The sequence below is a fragment of the Callospermophilus lateralis genome, chromosome X, assembly GCF_048772815.1.
Source record: "Callospermophilus lateralis isolate mCalLat2 chromosome X, mCalLat2.hap1, whole genome shotgun sequence".
Taxonomy (NCBI): domain Eukaryota; kingdom Metazoa; phylum Chordata; class Mammalia; order Rodentia; family Sciuridae; genus Callospermophilus; species Callospermophilus lateralis.
Window position 1 is genome coordinate 87,712,108 of NC_135325.1, and position 14,697 is coordinate 87,726,804.

Consider the following 14,697-nt stretch of genomic DNA (forward strand, 5'->3'; position numbering starts at 1 on the left):
TAAAAGCAAATTTGTGCTCCTCATCTTCTCCATAGAAGTGTGCTCATTCTTTTGGACAACCAGTAAATTGAAGCTTTTCAGGTAAATTCAAAAGGTGAGTAAGCTGAAAGGCCAGTTGGGCTGGGCTACTATGGGACTGGATCTAGTTACAATCTATGTTTTCCTAGAGGACTACACTTACAGGATGCAATAGTTAAGAGCATGAAATTCTATCATACTGCCTTGACTAGAATCCCAGATTCACCACTTACAAACCTGAGGCAAGTCACTTAATCTTTGTGCTTCAGTATCCTCATCTGTAAAATAGGGATAATGACAACACTGACCTCATAGTGTTTTCTAAGGGCTAAATAGTATGTCAAAACACTATCACCATCATCATCATCACCAAAAGTCATGTCTCAAAACCAGCCTATGATTAGGCTGCAGAGAAAGAAGTTTAGTAATCAGCAATGGGCTCTCATCATGACTTTCTATATAGCCAATAACAATGATCCTTTTCACATCTAGGGCTTTGTCTCTCAGCATGCTTCCATCCAGGGTCTCCATAACCTGGTATGGTTTGAGGAAAGGATTCCTGCCCCCAAATAGGCATGATTGCCTGCACAGAGTTGCATAAATGCTATATGGGAGTGGAAACTCAGCGGTTAGCCATTACCAGAGCCTGATAGTTGACCCTTCAGCTTTGATAAGTCAGTTATCAGGAAGCCCCAAGGATATTTGTGAGGGGACTAGAAGAGCAGGGAGCCTGGGCACTGCTGGGCCTTGGCTTGTAGATTTGTATGAGGAATTACAGATTGCATCCACTAGCATAAGGACACTGAAAGGGAAGGGAAGGTATAGAAAAGGTTCTGATTCAGTTGGAGGTGGTGGCAAGAGAACTGAAAGTGAAAACAAATCACCAACTCCATAATTCTGATGTAGCCTTCTCACTTCCCTTTCAGATTATCAAGTGCCAGGGGAGGTGATTCCAATTTTACAGGTAAGGAAAATGAAAATACAAACGGGTTTGGTGATTCACTGCTGGTTCAATTTTTATTTCCTTTGCACAGTGTTGTTTTTAATAAACAGGACTGAAAAATTAGATTCCATTTTTGGATTCATATAGCCCTGCTCTGTCCTGGGAGCAGCCCACTAATTCCCTACTGCAGCCAAGTCCAAAAATAATTAATGGTCTCATCTCAAAGACCCCCAACAATTGTCTGAACAGAATCAGCTGGATTGATTAAACTAGTGGCTGTGTTACTGCCCACGCTGAATCATCTTTGATTTTAGTTTCAACTGAATTAGCTTTCAGTGATTTGTTTTTCTCTTCAGGCTGCTTGAGTTCAACAAGTTAAGACAGGTAGTCTGATTCCATGGATTTTTTTTTCCACCGTGGTTTCCATGTGTGCTTCTTGATTAGCTTGCAGCTCCTGTTGATTGACAGGTATGATGTCTATTTCTGAGCCCTATTTAGGTGGTTTGGCCTAGCCCTGAGGCTTTCTACCTGACCTGAAAGGGCCCTGTCTAATTTGAGATAAACACACTGCCCTGTGATTTGAGAGCTGGAACATTTCAGACTACTGTGAAGGATCCAATGAATGGAGCTACTCTTTCTCCAGCTCTACCTTGGTTCCTGGGACAGGGGAGCTGTCTAAATTCTGGGAAGCCTGGGGCATCTCTCTCCATCAATAAGACAAGTATCCATGTTGCAGACAACGTAGAAATATTCCTGCACACCTATGGTACCTTTAGTCATTTTCTGCCTAGAACAAAACAACATATAAAAACAAGGGTAAGGAAACTGCACCAAAATGAATGAATGTTCTGCAACCTTTGACAGAGAAAGTGGAAACTTATAGGCTAGGGGAGTGGGAGAAGATAGAATCAGGGGCTTACAACCTTACAATTAATCACTTCCCCAGACTTCAGACCAATAGGTAGGCTTTGGGTTACCCTGTAGCAATCTCAAAGCCTTGGGTCTAATAGCTCCCTGGTGTAATGCCAAGTTCCTTCCTGTTTAAAAACAGTACCTAAAGGAAGAGACCAAATTTTCATAGCATGTATTAGAACTGCACAAATCTTACCAGGATGTACTGTTGCAGTCATTACTGTGGGAAAAACAACAGTATTTCTGTGTCCTCTTCAGTGCCCAGAACAACATTGACTGCACTATGGGAACTCAGCCACTGAAGCGCAGTAGCTCTCAGCCTCAACCTCTTCTTAGTCCCAGTTCTAGAAAACAGATCAAAAGGAATCTGTCCGGCAATCTCTCTTTTTATTCTTTTTTTTTTTTTTTTAGTTGTAGATGGACACAAAACCTTTACTTTTTTATGTATTAATTTATTTTTAAGTGGTGCTGAGCCTCACGTGTGCTAGGCAGGTGGTGCTACCACTGAGCTACAGCCCCAGCCCTGTCTGGCAATCTCTTTCTGGGTTGAGAGTTGTTATTTTGTGAAGTGGGAAATGACATGCATTATGTTTGACCTCCATTTCCAAAGGAAAACCAATAGAAGTGGTGTACCACTTAACTTTTTATTCTTAAAGAACAACATCCTGTGAAAAATGCATCCTTCAAATCTGGAATACACACAGATGAGTTTCATATAAAAATCTCATTCTCTATGTTAATTAATGCACCTGTAGACATCATGACTGCCAATGACCATGTGGAAAAGTGTATAGAGGTTGTTCAGAAGATCCACCATGTCAATGGGCTCACTCATGGCTGAGATGGTGGTGAAGCCCACAATGTCACTTAAGTACAAGTGACCAAATCAAAGGCATCAGGTTTGACTGTGAAGCCTTTTTTGAGGGATTCAGAGACTGATCTGAAAAGCAGACATAGCTATTCCTAAGAAGACATCAGCCTCCCTCTATGCCATACACACCTGCTCAAACATGATTTCTCCAAAACTCACTGCCAAGTAAATGGTGAGAAGGGAACTGTCACCTGAGTAAAAACACTAATTTCTTCACTTATTCTACAAATACATATCAAGTGCTTCTGATGTGCCAGGCACTGTGCAGGTGCTAGAGTATAGCACTGAACAGACAGACCTGCTCCAAGTTGCCTTCATGGAATTTTTTTTCAGTTCTCAATACTGCTGCTTCAACTCTCCCATCCCAGGGAATGTTCCCAGGTGGTTGCCTTTCCATGAGACTAATTTCCCCAATTATCTCCTAGAAGATCACGTTACAACATGATAAGATGCTTGGGAAATTGTAACAAAAAATGTTTTCAACTAAGGAAGAGAAAAACCCTGGAAAAAACAACCTTGCTACCTTCCGGTAGGAGCTCAAGGGAGCTTTCTTCTTTTAATTGGTCAACATTCTGGCAAAGTCACGAAGTGACATATAGAAAAACTGAGGCACCAAAAACTTAAATGACCAGTATGATCCACAGGTAGTGGAAAATTAGGATGTGTGCTCTGCTCCCTTGGTTTCCAATTCTACTTTGATTTAAAGGTGTGACTCAAACCCACTGGGAGTAGAGGGGGTGCAGGATAGGGGAGGGAGCAGTTAGTTGATGGGTAATTTCTTCTTCTTTTTTTAATAGAACACACTGTTATAAGGATTCACACTCCTCAGGTGTTCACACATACAGTGGTAGCATCTGCGTTAGAAGCTTTTCCGTTTTCTGGTTTTCAATTTCCAGGTCTCCAGTACATTCTTGGAATCTTCCAAGTTGCTAGAATATTGCTCCAATATCCGAAGGATTGAATCAATGATATTGGTCTTCTTCCCTCCATTGAAAATATTAAACTGGAAGTAAAAAAGAAAGAGGAGTCAAGGAATGATTATTCCCTAAACTCAGAGATGATGGAGCAGGCCCCCTTACCACAAATCCTTTCCTCTAAAATACCAGGGCAGGAGAGATGAGCCCTGATATAAATAGGAAAAGTCACCACCCATCCTCATTGTCACCCTTGCACATTCATAGGACTCTTTTCCCCCTAAGTAGTTTTCTCTACCCTTCTGGGTCTTTCAAGTCTAAATGAATGTGCTCTAGCCAGGCTCCTTCAGTTCTGAGATACTATCACTAGAACAGTAGTCACTTTAAAGGCAACAGAATTTGGTCTTTGGCCCAGGCCAGTTGTGGATGAAGTAGGGGAAAGGAGGCAGAAGTGACCATTTACCCTTATAGATCATCCGCTTACTAAATTATACTTACCCTCAAATGCTTCTGTGTTGCCAGTGAATAGTGGAAGTTTCCCTGACCACTTAAAGAGTGTCTGAATTTTACATGGTCATATCTACCCCTATTTCTTACCATGGGGTATAAGAACAATGGTGTTCCCTAGTATCTGTCCTTCAGTTCTGTCAGAGTCATGTAGAAATTCAACTGCTTTTGCCTATCCTAGGCCCTGTGGCTACATGCCACAGATGTTCAATATACTGTCCTAGGTCTTTGTCCATCTCAAGAAACTTGGCCTAGCATTAAGATCAAGAGGGGTAGCTCCCTTGCTGTTATATTTAGCATGTACATAGCTCTGTTCACAACAATTAAAAAAAAAACTGGTGGCAGTTTTGCTGAGCAAACTTCTAGGTCTCTGTTCCAATGAGAGAGCTAGGCCAAACGTGCTTCATGGCGCACCCAATGCCTCAAGGTGAACACTAGGGATTTTCTTCCCTTCTATTTGTCCATCAAGGTCCTGGGGGTAACCTCAGCAGCCGCTTCAGATCCTTTGGGTTCTCCCTATTGCCTAACTTAGAGAAATGCTTCTCAGAATTTTATTAACTGCAGAAAGTTGGGAGGCTAGTCTTATAGTCAGACAGACTAAATTTCCACTGAAGCATTTTAGTGAGGGTAGCTCCAGCAATGTCTTGTTTGAAAGTTGCATGATGCATACTCCTATCTATCACCAGCTTTTCTGTTGCCTTCTGAAATAACATCTCTAGCATCAACACAGGGCAAATGCTTTATCTCCTGCCTCATGGTAAGTTTTTAGAAATTTGACCTTAATGGTCCTTTGCTTTTTCCATACTATTGAACACCTGTTTGAGTGTCCTCAAGAAAGCCAGCCAGACTAATGGAGGCATTGTTAGCTGAGGACACGGATGACTTCATAAGCAGGGCCCCTCAGGCTTTCAATCCAACTCTTTCTCTTTTCCGCCTCAGATACCTGCCACTCATAAAGCATCTCAGCGCTGTACTCTAGCCAGGCTCAAAAACCTCTCTGTCAGAGCTGACAAGGCACTCTGGAGAGCACCCTCACTTTTGGTATCTTGTAATTTCAACAAAATTCTACACTGCACGCATCAACAGAAGATCCACACCCTAGATTCCTTAGTAAGGCTCATTCTGTTCGTTCCCCATCTTCCCTTCTGATTTTTAGTTTTAGAGAAAGAATTAACCTCCTTAGAAATTCAGTATCCAAAGGAAAGGGGTTATCACTTTTCATGTACCTATTGCCTTAAGTAGTTCTCTGGGAAACTAAGGAATCTCCTAATTTTGCATTCTCCATCTGCACATTCTCCCCTCTTGAACACCCTTTCAAATTTTGCATGTTCTTCCTGATCCTCCAAAACCAACTTGCCATGATATAAATGATATACTATCAGAGTTCCCTGAGATCTCCAAAGCAAACTCAGCTCTATGAAGAGCCCCATGCATTCTATCATATCAACTTCTGACAGTCTCGATGTCAATCTTTGCAAATGCCTGCTAGTTCAATTCCATTGTAGAAAGATTGGTTTGGCCAGATTGTGGATGACCTGAAAAAGATATTCAGATACAGAAGTACACCAAAATCAGTCCATGGGCTCTTGGAGGATACAGTGGTGATGCCCTAGCACTGAGGACCTCAAAGTAGCCACTCTCAGGTTGCCAAGAGAAGTATCCTTTTCCCTTGCAAGTTTATTCCACAATGTGCTAAACACCCAATTGTTGCACTTGGGTAGGGTGGCTTTAAGATGGCTTGTGGGCAGTGGTAAGATTTAGAGAATCTTTTCCTGGTTAAATAGTTCATCAAAAGTTGGTCATTGTTCTGCTACCTCAGCCCAGCACTGCTTCATGAAAGGCAGACATTCTGGAGGGGCATGCTCAGAAACTACTGGTCTGTACACAGAAGGAGGCTTGTTAAGCCTGTCTATGATTTCTGTCCAGATACAGAAAGAGAGAGGTTTACACATCATGGAAAAATTACCCAAGAATCAACAGAGATAACTGAGCTTTAGGCAAGAAAGGGGTTTATCAGGAAAAAAAAAAAAAAAAAAACACAGGATCATTTTCTTTGTTTTCTCCTTAGGGGACTTGAATATCAATTGTATCTGAGCAGAAGTCTGTATCAGACTTTTGGAAGGGGGTAAGAAATTAATCAATTGAATTATTGGTATCATTTAGACACAACTTTATCCTACTTCTACTAGGCTTTACTTACCTGATGTCAATTCCAATGCTTTGATTACCTGGTTTCCTTCATTCACACCCAAATCATCTAAACCTTACCCACAAGAGATGCAGATAATTCTCCCTGCAAGCTCAGGTCCACCACAAGTCTGGGCTTTGGGATCTGACTGGCCTCTAGGCAAAGGGAATTAAGAATAGCAGTAAACAGCTGAGGGCTTTATCAAGCCCCTCCTGGTTAATGATCAATGAAGGCCACTTCCAACAGAATATTTACTGTATATCAGACTATGGGTTGAGCACTTTGCATGCATTATTCTTTGGCTTCTCACTACAAAAAAATGTGGCAATTTCACCAAAGTCACATGACTAGTAAGTGACAGATTCAAATATGAACATAGGCAATCTCAATCTACCACACTGTTCTGCGTCCAGACACTTAGGACCTCAATTGGGTCCCTATTCAAACCCAAAAGCCCTTAGTGACCAAAGGTCTAGATCACCCAGACTGACCTTTTTACAAAAGGAAAAAGCTCACTCCCTGGAAGCAGGAGAAAATCCTTAGCTCTCAATGTCCTCATCAAGCCACACTGGGCTTCATTGACTTCAGCTTACAGCCTAGACACTTCCAAACCATTCCTAAAACATGAATCTGGCAATATCACTGTCTCATTACCTGCAAAATAAAAATCCAGGCTCTTTAACATGGCACCTGACTACATCTTTGGGCTCATTTCTCATCCCCAGTCCCTTCCTCACCCACCAATTCTTAACCTTTGCTTCATGAACCAAACCTTGCTTGGCCCACCAGTGTACCCTTCCCACTCCTACATAGGCTATAACAAAATCAAACCCGGATAAGTGCCCCTTGTCTCCATGAAAAAAGTTCAACTCTTGCCTCTAATTTCTCAGCTCCTTATGACATCACACCTTCTCCTTCTCCTAGAGTAGCCTATGTTGCACCCTGTGGTCAATGCAATAGAGTCATGGGAATAAACCCCTTGGAATGCTTATGCCCCATCTACTCTCTGTTAGAGGGAGTCCTTGTCCCTGTCTCAGAACATGATCCAGTTGAATGGGTCACCTATCTCCTTAGGTCCAGCGTGATTCATGCCCTTGAGAATCTCATAGTCCAATTGAGTTAAACAAAGACAAAGAAAACAAAGATGTAGCAGAGAGATGTACAGGTAAACACAGAGGGGGTTCCTGATCCACAGTGAAGAAGTCAAGGAAGCCTTCCCAGAGGAGTTGGCACAAGTTGGAGAAAGCAAGATGGAGGCAGGGGGAGATGAAGGAATTCCAAGTACTGTGAACAGCATGTATAAAGGCACAGAGGTAGGAGAGACCATGAGATTTTCAGGGCACTGCCAGGCATGTGGTTTAGTTGGAATGGGGGAAATAACAGAAGATAAGCCTAGAGAAGTAGAAAATGGATGGTATTAGAGGCTTCTATATGTTGCACAAGGAATCAAGGTTTCATTTAATAAGTGATGAGTAACATTTGGGGTACTTTAAGTACACAACTGATGTGAGACCCTAAGAGCAGCAAAAGATAGCCAAGTTACTTTTTTTTCCTTTTTAAAATCTTTATTTTAAGAATAAATTTAGACTTTTTAAAAAGTTGCAAAAATAGTACAGTTGCCTGCATACCCTTCACTTAGTTTACCCAAATGTTAGTAACTTATATAACCATAGTACAAAGGAAATTAGCATTTGTCCAACACCCATACTATAGGGTCCTTATTTGAATTTCATTAGTGTTCCCCTAATGTCCTTTTTTTTTAAATTTCAAAATTCCAGACCTCAAGCTGTATGTAATTGCTCTTTCTTGGTTTTCTCCACTTTGTGACCTTTCCTCATTCTTTTCCTATCTTAGACACTTTTGATGAGTTCTGGACAGTTATTTTGTAAAACGTATCTCAACTGGAGTTTGTCTGAAATTATCTCATGATTAAATTGAGGCTATGAAATTTTTTTGGCAAGAACACCTCAGAGGTAATGTTTATGCCCTTCTTAGAGCATCATGCCTGTTCTACATGTTGTTGATGTGCCTTATTTCTGGTGATAGCAACTGAGAACACCTGGGTAAGGTGGTGTCTGCAGGATCCTGCATTTGTAAACTTACTATTTTTCCATTTGTAATGAGTATTTATCTTGTTGGTTCATGCTTTGAGATATCCTGTTTCTCTTCAAATTTTCACCCACTGATTTTACTATCCACTGATGGATTTTGCCTGATAGCCATGTGTTTTAAATGGGTGATGAGAATGAAAACCTGTGTCATGTCACAGAGAAAGATCAACATCCAGAGGCATCATGAGTAGTGCTGAAACCTTGGCAAGAAGTGACTCAAAGGAGTAGAGGGGACTGGAAAAGAGGACAAATGTATTGACATAGGTCTTGTAGGCACTTGGCTTATGTCATAACTTGAAAAAGGACTAGCTGCCTGGATGCCCCCATGGTTAGTGCAGATGTTTAAAGCCTTTTGGCTCTAGGTCCCACCTGCATACAACATGGGTTGCTTGCAGACTAGCAATCTGTCAGCACAAACGCTCTTCTGGCAAATCACAACAGCCTGGATCGGACTGTGTCCCGATCATCAAGTCACCTCCCGCTTACCTTCAGCAGGCAGTTCCATCATGCAGAATGCGGTTCCCCAAATCATCACTTCTTGCATGATGATGGCAAAGCTACAGACATCTCCTGTAAATCTGCTGCTATTCAGAGCTCTCAACAGTTCAGGGGCAGTCTACAGCAACTCTGCAAAGAAAAAATTGTGCAATGAATGTACGGAGGATTAACTGACACCTATAAGGCTCTCAAGGGCTAAGGGTGCTGTTTTATTGACTGCTCTATATTTTTATTATACAGACTGGCATGCAACCCCCCCCCCAGTCTGAATCTATTAATCTAAGGAATTATGCACAGAGAAAGCATACTACTCTCTCCACCCCAGGACTATGCAGACAGACACAGCAGAGGTGTGGGGAAGGGCAAGAAGCTTACAGTAGACATTATCTGGTTTGCTTGCTTTCTTGCTCTCTTGAGCCTGCAAGTAGCTGTTGGCAGGTTTCCAGGGAAAGGCAAGTGCACTGCCAGACTGGTTGTCATGGATTTGCTGTTTGCTAAGATCTATATGTGTCTGGTAATTTGATTGTGCCAGGGCTCAGGGATTCACAAGTTGCTTTCTCCAGGTCTTCTCTAAAAGGATTAGAGGATGCCCAGGCCTCCTCTGTTCCTTGCAGAGCAAAAAGGTACAACAGTTACTTTATCTCAGTTCTACAAATATTTATTGAGGGTCTAATATGTACCAGGCATTATGAGAAGTGAAGGGGCAATACTAAAGATGAATCAGACCTTGTATTTTCCCTCGAGGTATTGAAAAACCAGTGGGCAAGACAGCCATGGGTGCCCCTAAATGTAATATGGAGAGAGATGGTGATGACAACCACTATATCATACATGGTAATGATTCTATTAAAAGCAAAATTTGAATACCCACTGTATGCTCAGATGTATTTCAGGCCCCATGGGGAACAAAATATTATCTAAGGTTTCAGTGTCTATGACAATCAGAATGTCAGAAATTTCTATAGGGGGCAACGTAGGCATATACAGAAATATATTTTGATAATATAAAGAGTAGTCAAATATTGTGGGGCTAAGTTTTGAGTTGAACCCTATAAAATTGTCATGTCTGTGGGTTGAAAATGGCTGAATATCGGCAATTTCATCAGGTTCAAACTAATGAAAAATTGAGCAGACCAAATTAATCCAGGAAGGCTTCCTGGAAAAGTTAAGTCTTCTGTGCACTCATTAAGAAGGTCAAGGATGCAGCTTTCTGGGAGCTGAGAGGGTAAGGGCTTTGCAGGGAGAAAGAACAGTATGTGCAAAAGAACAAGAGGCAGAAAGGAGCAAATTGTGGGTGGTAGGAGGGTGGTAAGCAGATTAGTTTGGCTGAAGAGAAGGGCTCTGTTAAGGAATAATGAGAAAGGAGAAATGGGGTTGATGAAGTGGGGGAGGGAGGGTGGCTTGAAGAATGGGGGCAGAAGGTGAGAGGCCCTGAGAGCCAAATGAAGGCATTTGGAATGAATACAAAAGGCAGTAGGGGTGCTGGAGCTGGAGAGGGATTTGATGAAAGCCTTGTTGGGAAGATTAATCTGGCAACCTGCACAAGTTGGATTGAAGGAGAGGCTGGAGTCAGGGAGACTAGCTAGGAAGTTATTGCAGTAGCTGAGGTGAAAGGGGCCTGAATGGGGGTGGGGCAGCATTAGTAGGATGAGGAACCAAATATATTAGAAGGCTACAATGGAGAAGGAAGTGACAGGACTGGGGATGGGCTCACTGTGCTTTGTGGAAGGGGAGGGAATTGAAGTAAACAGGTTGACATTCAGTTAGGGAGGCAGGAGAAGAATGGCTGCAAAGGGTGGGGGTGTCAGAGGGAAAGTGATGGCTAACTTTTCATCTTGTTAAATTTGTGATATAAGAAGGGAGCCCAGGGGCTAAGTTGCTATGAAGCAAGAAGGAGGATGAAAGGTCAGAGATGACTGTGGTTTGGTAGTGAAATCCAGGAAAGAGAAATGCACCCTGGAAATTCTTATTTTCAGCCAACCCTCATCAAAATGATGGAACAAGAAATTCTAGCCTCATTCCTAATCATGTACCCATATTCTCGCTTTGCTCTCCAGGTGTCCCCAGCCTTTGTCCTTGTACCAGGCCCTAAGGAAAGTCTCTGATGCACTCACCATGTTGGTTTTGTCCTGATGTCTCCCTGTCTCAGAGGACAGATATTTACAAGTGAAACCAAAAGACTGAATGATATGTTAGCCAAAGAAATACATTTCTGAATGTGGGATTTCAAGCATGATGGTTTTGGAAGGGAGGGCAGGGGTGGACATTTAAGAGCATGGAAAATGGTATATGGCTGCTTCTTCCTGGCATCCACTCTCTCTGCACATTTAAAAGCACAAGAAGGGAAAAGAGGGCAAAACTCTTTGGTAAAAAGCTAGGTGATTAAATACAATCATTACCAAACAGTATTTTCAGAGAGCACTGACATGTATGTTGTTAATGGCTAAAATGAGGCTTTATCTGCACTATACTTATATAGTCGAGAGTGGGTAATAATGAATACACTTACAACCCAACCCCATTTCCTCATCCCCACTCCAGAAACAAGTAAGAGCCACTAGCCACCATTAAACTTGAACCCTTAGGAAAACTAGAAAAATCACTTTAGATTTTTTTGTTGTTTTTTTGCACTAGCTGGAACCGGTACTATCTCTGAGTCTTGCTGTGGCAATTAAATCACTCTGGAGAACCAGCGTGATACAGTGCAAAATAACACAGAACTGGGAGTTGGGTTCAAAACCTTAGCTTGGCCACTAGTTATCTTACTTTGCTGAACCTCAGTTCTCCCATCTGCAAAATGGAAGTTGAGCCAGATGACCTGACATGTATGCTGTTCCAATCGAAGATCCTATTAGCCTTGTCACCTAAGGCAGGGAAGCAGTTCCTTTAGTTCATTTTATTTCGTTAATCCATAAATATTTATTCTGCCAGGTGACTTAAGTCACTCAGGAGGAGTCCCTCAGGAGGAAAACTTGTTTCTTGTTATCACATAGCTCATAGTTTGGGTGAGGGATGAGACAGCTATTTAAATGAGTAATACTAACAAACTGGTATTACAACAAACTTCAGGATTCTAAAGATCACAAAGAAGGCCAACTTAGCTGAGCAGAGGGAGTCATGGAAAACTTCTCAATGCAGTGGTATTTCAGCCCTATAGAAGTAGAATTTATTCAGACCCAGCTGAGTATATGACAGAGTGGGAAGGGAAGAATAGGCAGAGGGTATATCATGTGTAAAGAACTAGAAGTAAGGGAGAGCCTGGTATAAATAAACATCTGGAAGGAGTTTAGCAGGCTGGAGCACAGAGATGAAACAGGAGTAGCTAAGCAAGGCCCAGACCAGGCAGGACCCATAAGGCATATAGAGGAATTTGAACTTTACCCTAAGAGCAATGAGAAGCCATTCAATGGAGGTCAGCATAGTTGTAACATGATCATATTTGCAGTTTATCAAGCTCCCTCTGACTGCAGTGTGAAGAACAGACCTCAATTTGGAGAGTGAAGTGAAATGAAAAGAGTGAGAGACAGTACACACACACACACACACACACACACACACACACAGAGAGAGAGAGAGAGAGAGAGAGAGAGAGAGAGAGAGAGGGAGAGAGAGAGAGAGAAAGAGAGAGAAAGAGCAGGTATTCTTTACTTATTCTAAGACTGAATGTCCTTAAGCATGGAAATTGCAAGGCTTGGATTAAATGGAACTCTGGGAAGCTAAGGATTGTGTTTTACCTTTTATACATGACAAAATTTGACAGAAATTTGCTATCAACTATGTCAAAAACAGGAATATGTCCACAGAAAGAAACAGAGAGTGGCAAGATCACATGCCTTTCACTATGATTATCAGGAGCATCAATCCTTCCAAAGCATGAATGGGCAGAAGAAAGGAAATTTAAGTTTTCATTTGACTGCATATAGGGGCTAGGATTCAGAAAGCCTGAATGGAAGTCCTAGAATTGCTGCTAAGTAGCTGCATGATATGGGCAAATCACAAGCCTCCACTATCTCATCTTAAAAATTGAGATAATTGAAATAGGAGTAGCTAAGCAAGGCCCAGACCAGGCAGGACCCATAACTTCCTGAACTTGTAAAGTGTAAAGATGATTCCACTGAGAACTGTACTGTCCATCTCTATTTGTGCATGTGTCTCCCTTTGTGACTTTTATTCTTTTTTCCTTTGTGCAGTAAAGTCAGCAGTTTTAAAATTTGTAATGCCATCTATTTATTTATTTTAATTGATGCATTATAGCTAAAATACAATTTGAAAACATTATGGTATATTCATTCATTCACCCAGTATAATTCTGTTAACTTTATTGCCCAGGTCTTTCCTTTTCCCTCTCTTCCTCCCTCTGCCTTGGTTCCTAAGAACAATATAGTACAGTAAGGGGATGAATCAGGGAGAAAGGGAGGGAATGGGGTAGTACTGGGGATTCAAATAAAGAAATCTGTGTTGTATGCATTTACAAATATGTCAAAATGAACCCCATTATTATGTAAAACTATAATTCACTAATAAAATAAAGCAAATTTATAATGCCAAAGAACATCTTAAGAATATGGTTTTATATTGTAATTTTGCAACTCCTCCTCTGTCTTCTTGAGTTGTCTGTTTCTATGCATTTCTGTGTCATTCCCTCTCTCCTTCACCCTCACAATATAAGTTAAAACTTTTAATGTTGAAGTTTCCTATATGTATTGAACTGTTTTCATTTTCTCTTTTTCTTTTTCTTTCTCTCTCTCTCCCTCTTTTCTATCAGTTTGTTCCCTCCTCCCCTTCTCACCCCCACATCTTAGATTTCTCCTGTTTCTTTGATCTGTTGTGACCCCTACAGGCATTTCTTAGTGCTACCACTGGTGCAATGGACAGAAGGCAAAACACAAAATGGACTACAGGCATGCTTACTTAGTAGGCCATAATTCTATCTGAAGCCATCTCACATAAACCATGAAACATTTATTTGCTGGCGCCCCTCCTTGTTTCTTCCTCTGACAGACACAATGCTGGTGTATTCTAGTGACATCCCATTCTAGAATGTACTCTGTAGGGGTCCAGCTTCCAAATTACCCTCCATTCAATCTGACAAGTATTTATTGAGCACCTACTGTGTGCTTAGCATTCAGCAAGATTCTCCAGGGACTGCTGGGGTCTCTGAACAATACAGCCTAATCCTGCCACAGCAGGAACTGAACATTATTGCACTGGCTTTGTTTGGAAGGCTAGGCTGGGCTGAGGTTACAGCATGCAGACTTCATTCAAGTCCTTTGGTTTGGAAATGAGGCTGGATTTTCAACAAAAGTGGGGAGTTGAAATGAGCCTGAGGCTTTAATTCAGTGCATATTTTCATTTGAGCTTTGTGGTTACTTTGTGTGCATCAGAAGGGTACAAATTCATTGCTTACCTTCTGCAGAAGGTTCCTCTTCAGAGAGTCTCAGCATTTCTAAAATGTCATTAAAGCCATAATCTGTCACTTTTAGTACAAACTGCCCATCTACCACACAGTTCTAAGACTTTTAAACCATGAACAAACTCACTGTGGTGTAAGTACTTCATGCCCTGCAAATGATACAACAGAATTTATTTAGCAACTTATTTAACTATTTTGTGCTTTTAGAGCCACTTTCTGATATTGTTAATGGCATGAGCTATTATGATCCAGAATTCAGCTTGTTCTCTTATATGCAGGCAAAACAAACCCTGACAAGGTGTTTAGGACCCTTCTAGCTCTA

General features: G+C 41.5%; 1 protein-coding gene across 1 annotated transcript in view; it reads right to left on the reverse strand.

Annotated features, from left to right (window-relative positions):
* The window catches only part of Gucy2f (guanylate cyclase 2F, retinal), a 110,950-nt gene that overhangs the window by 12,804 nt on the left and 83,449 nt on the right, over window positions 1–14,697 (reverse strand). Inside the window, 8 exon segments of the mRNA XM_077106479.1 lie at window positions 2,631–2,749; window positions 2,752–2,813; window positions 3,588–3,660; window positions 3,663–3,751; window positions 5,942–6,083; window positions 8,951–9,091; window positions 14,370–14,482; window positions 14,484–14,524. Coding sequence (XP_076962594.1) covers window positions 2,631–2,749; window positions 2,752–2,813; window positions 3,588–3,660; window positions 3,663–3,751; window positions 5,942–6,083; window positions 8,951–9,091; window positions 14,370–14,482; window positions 14,484–14,524 — 780 coding nt within the window.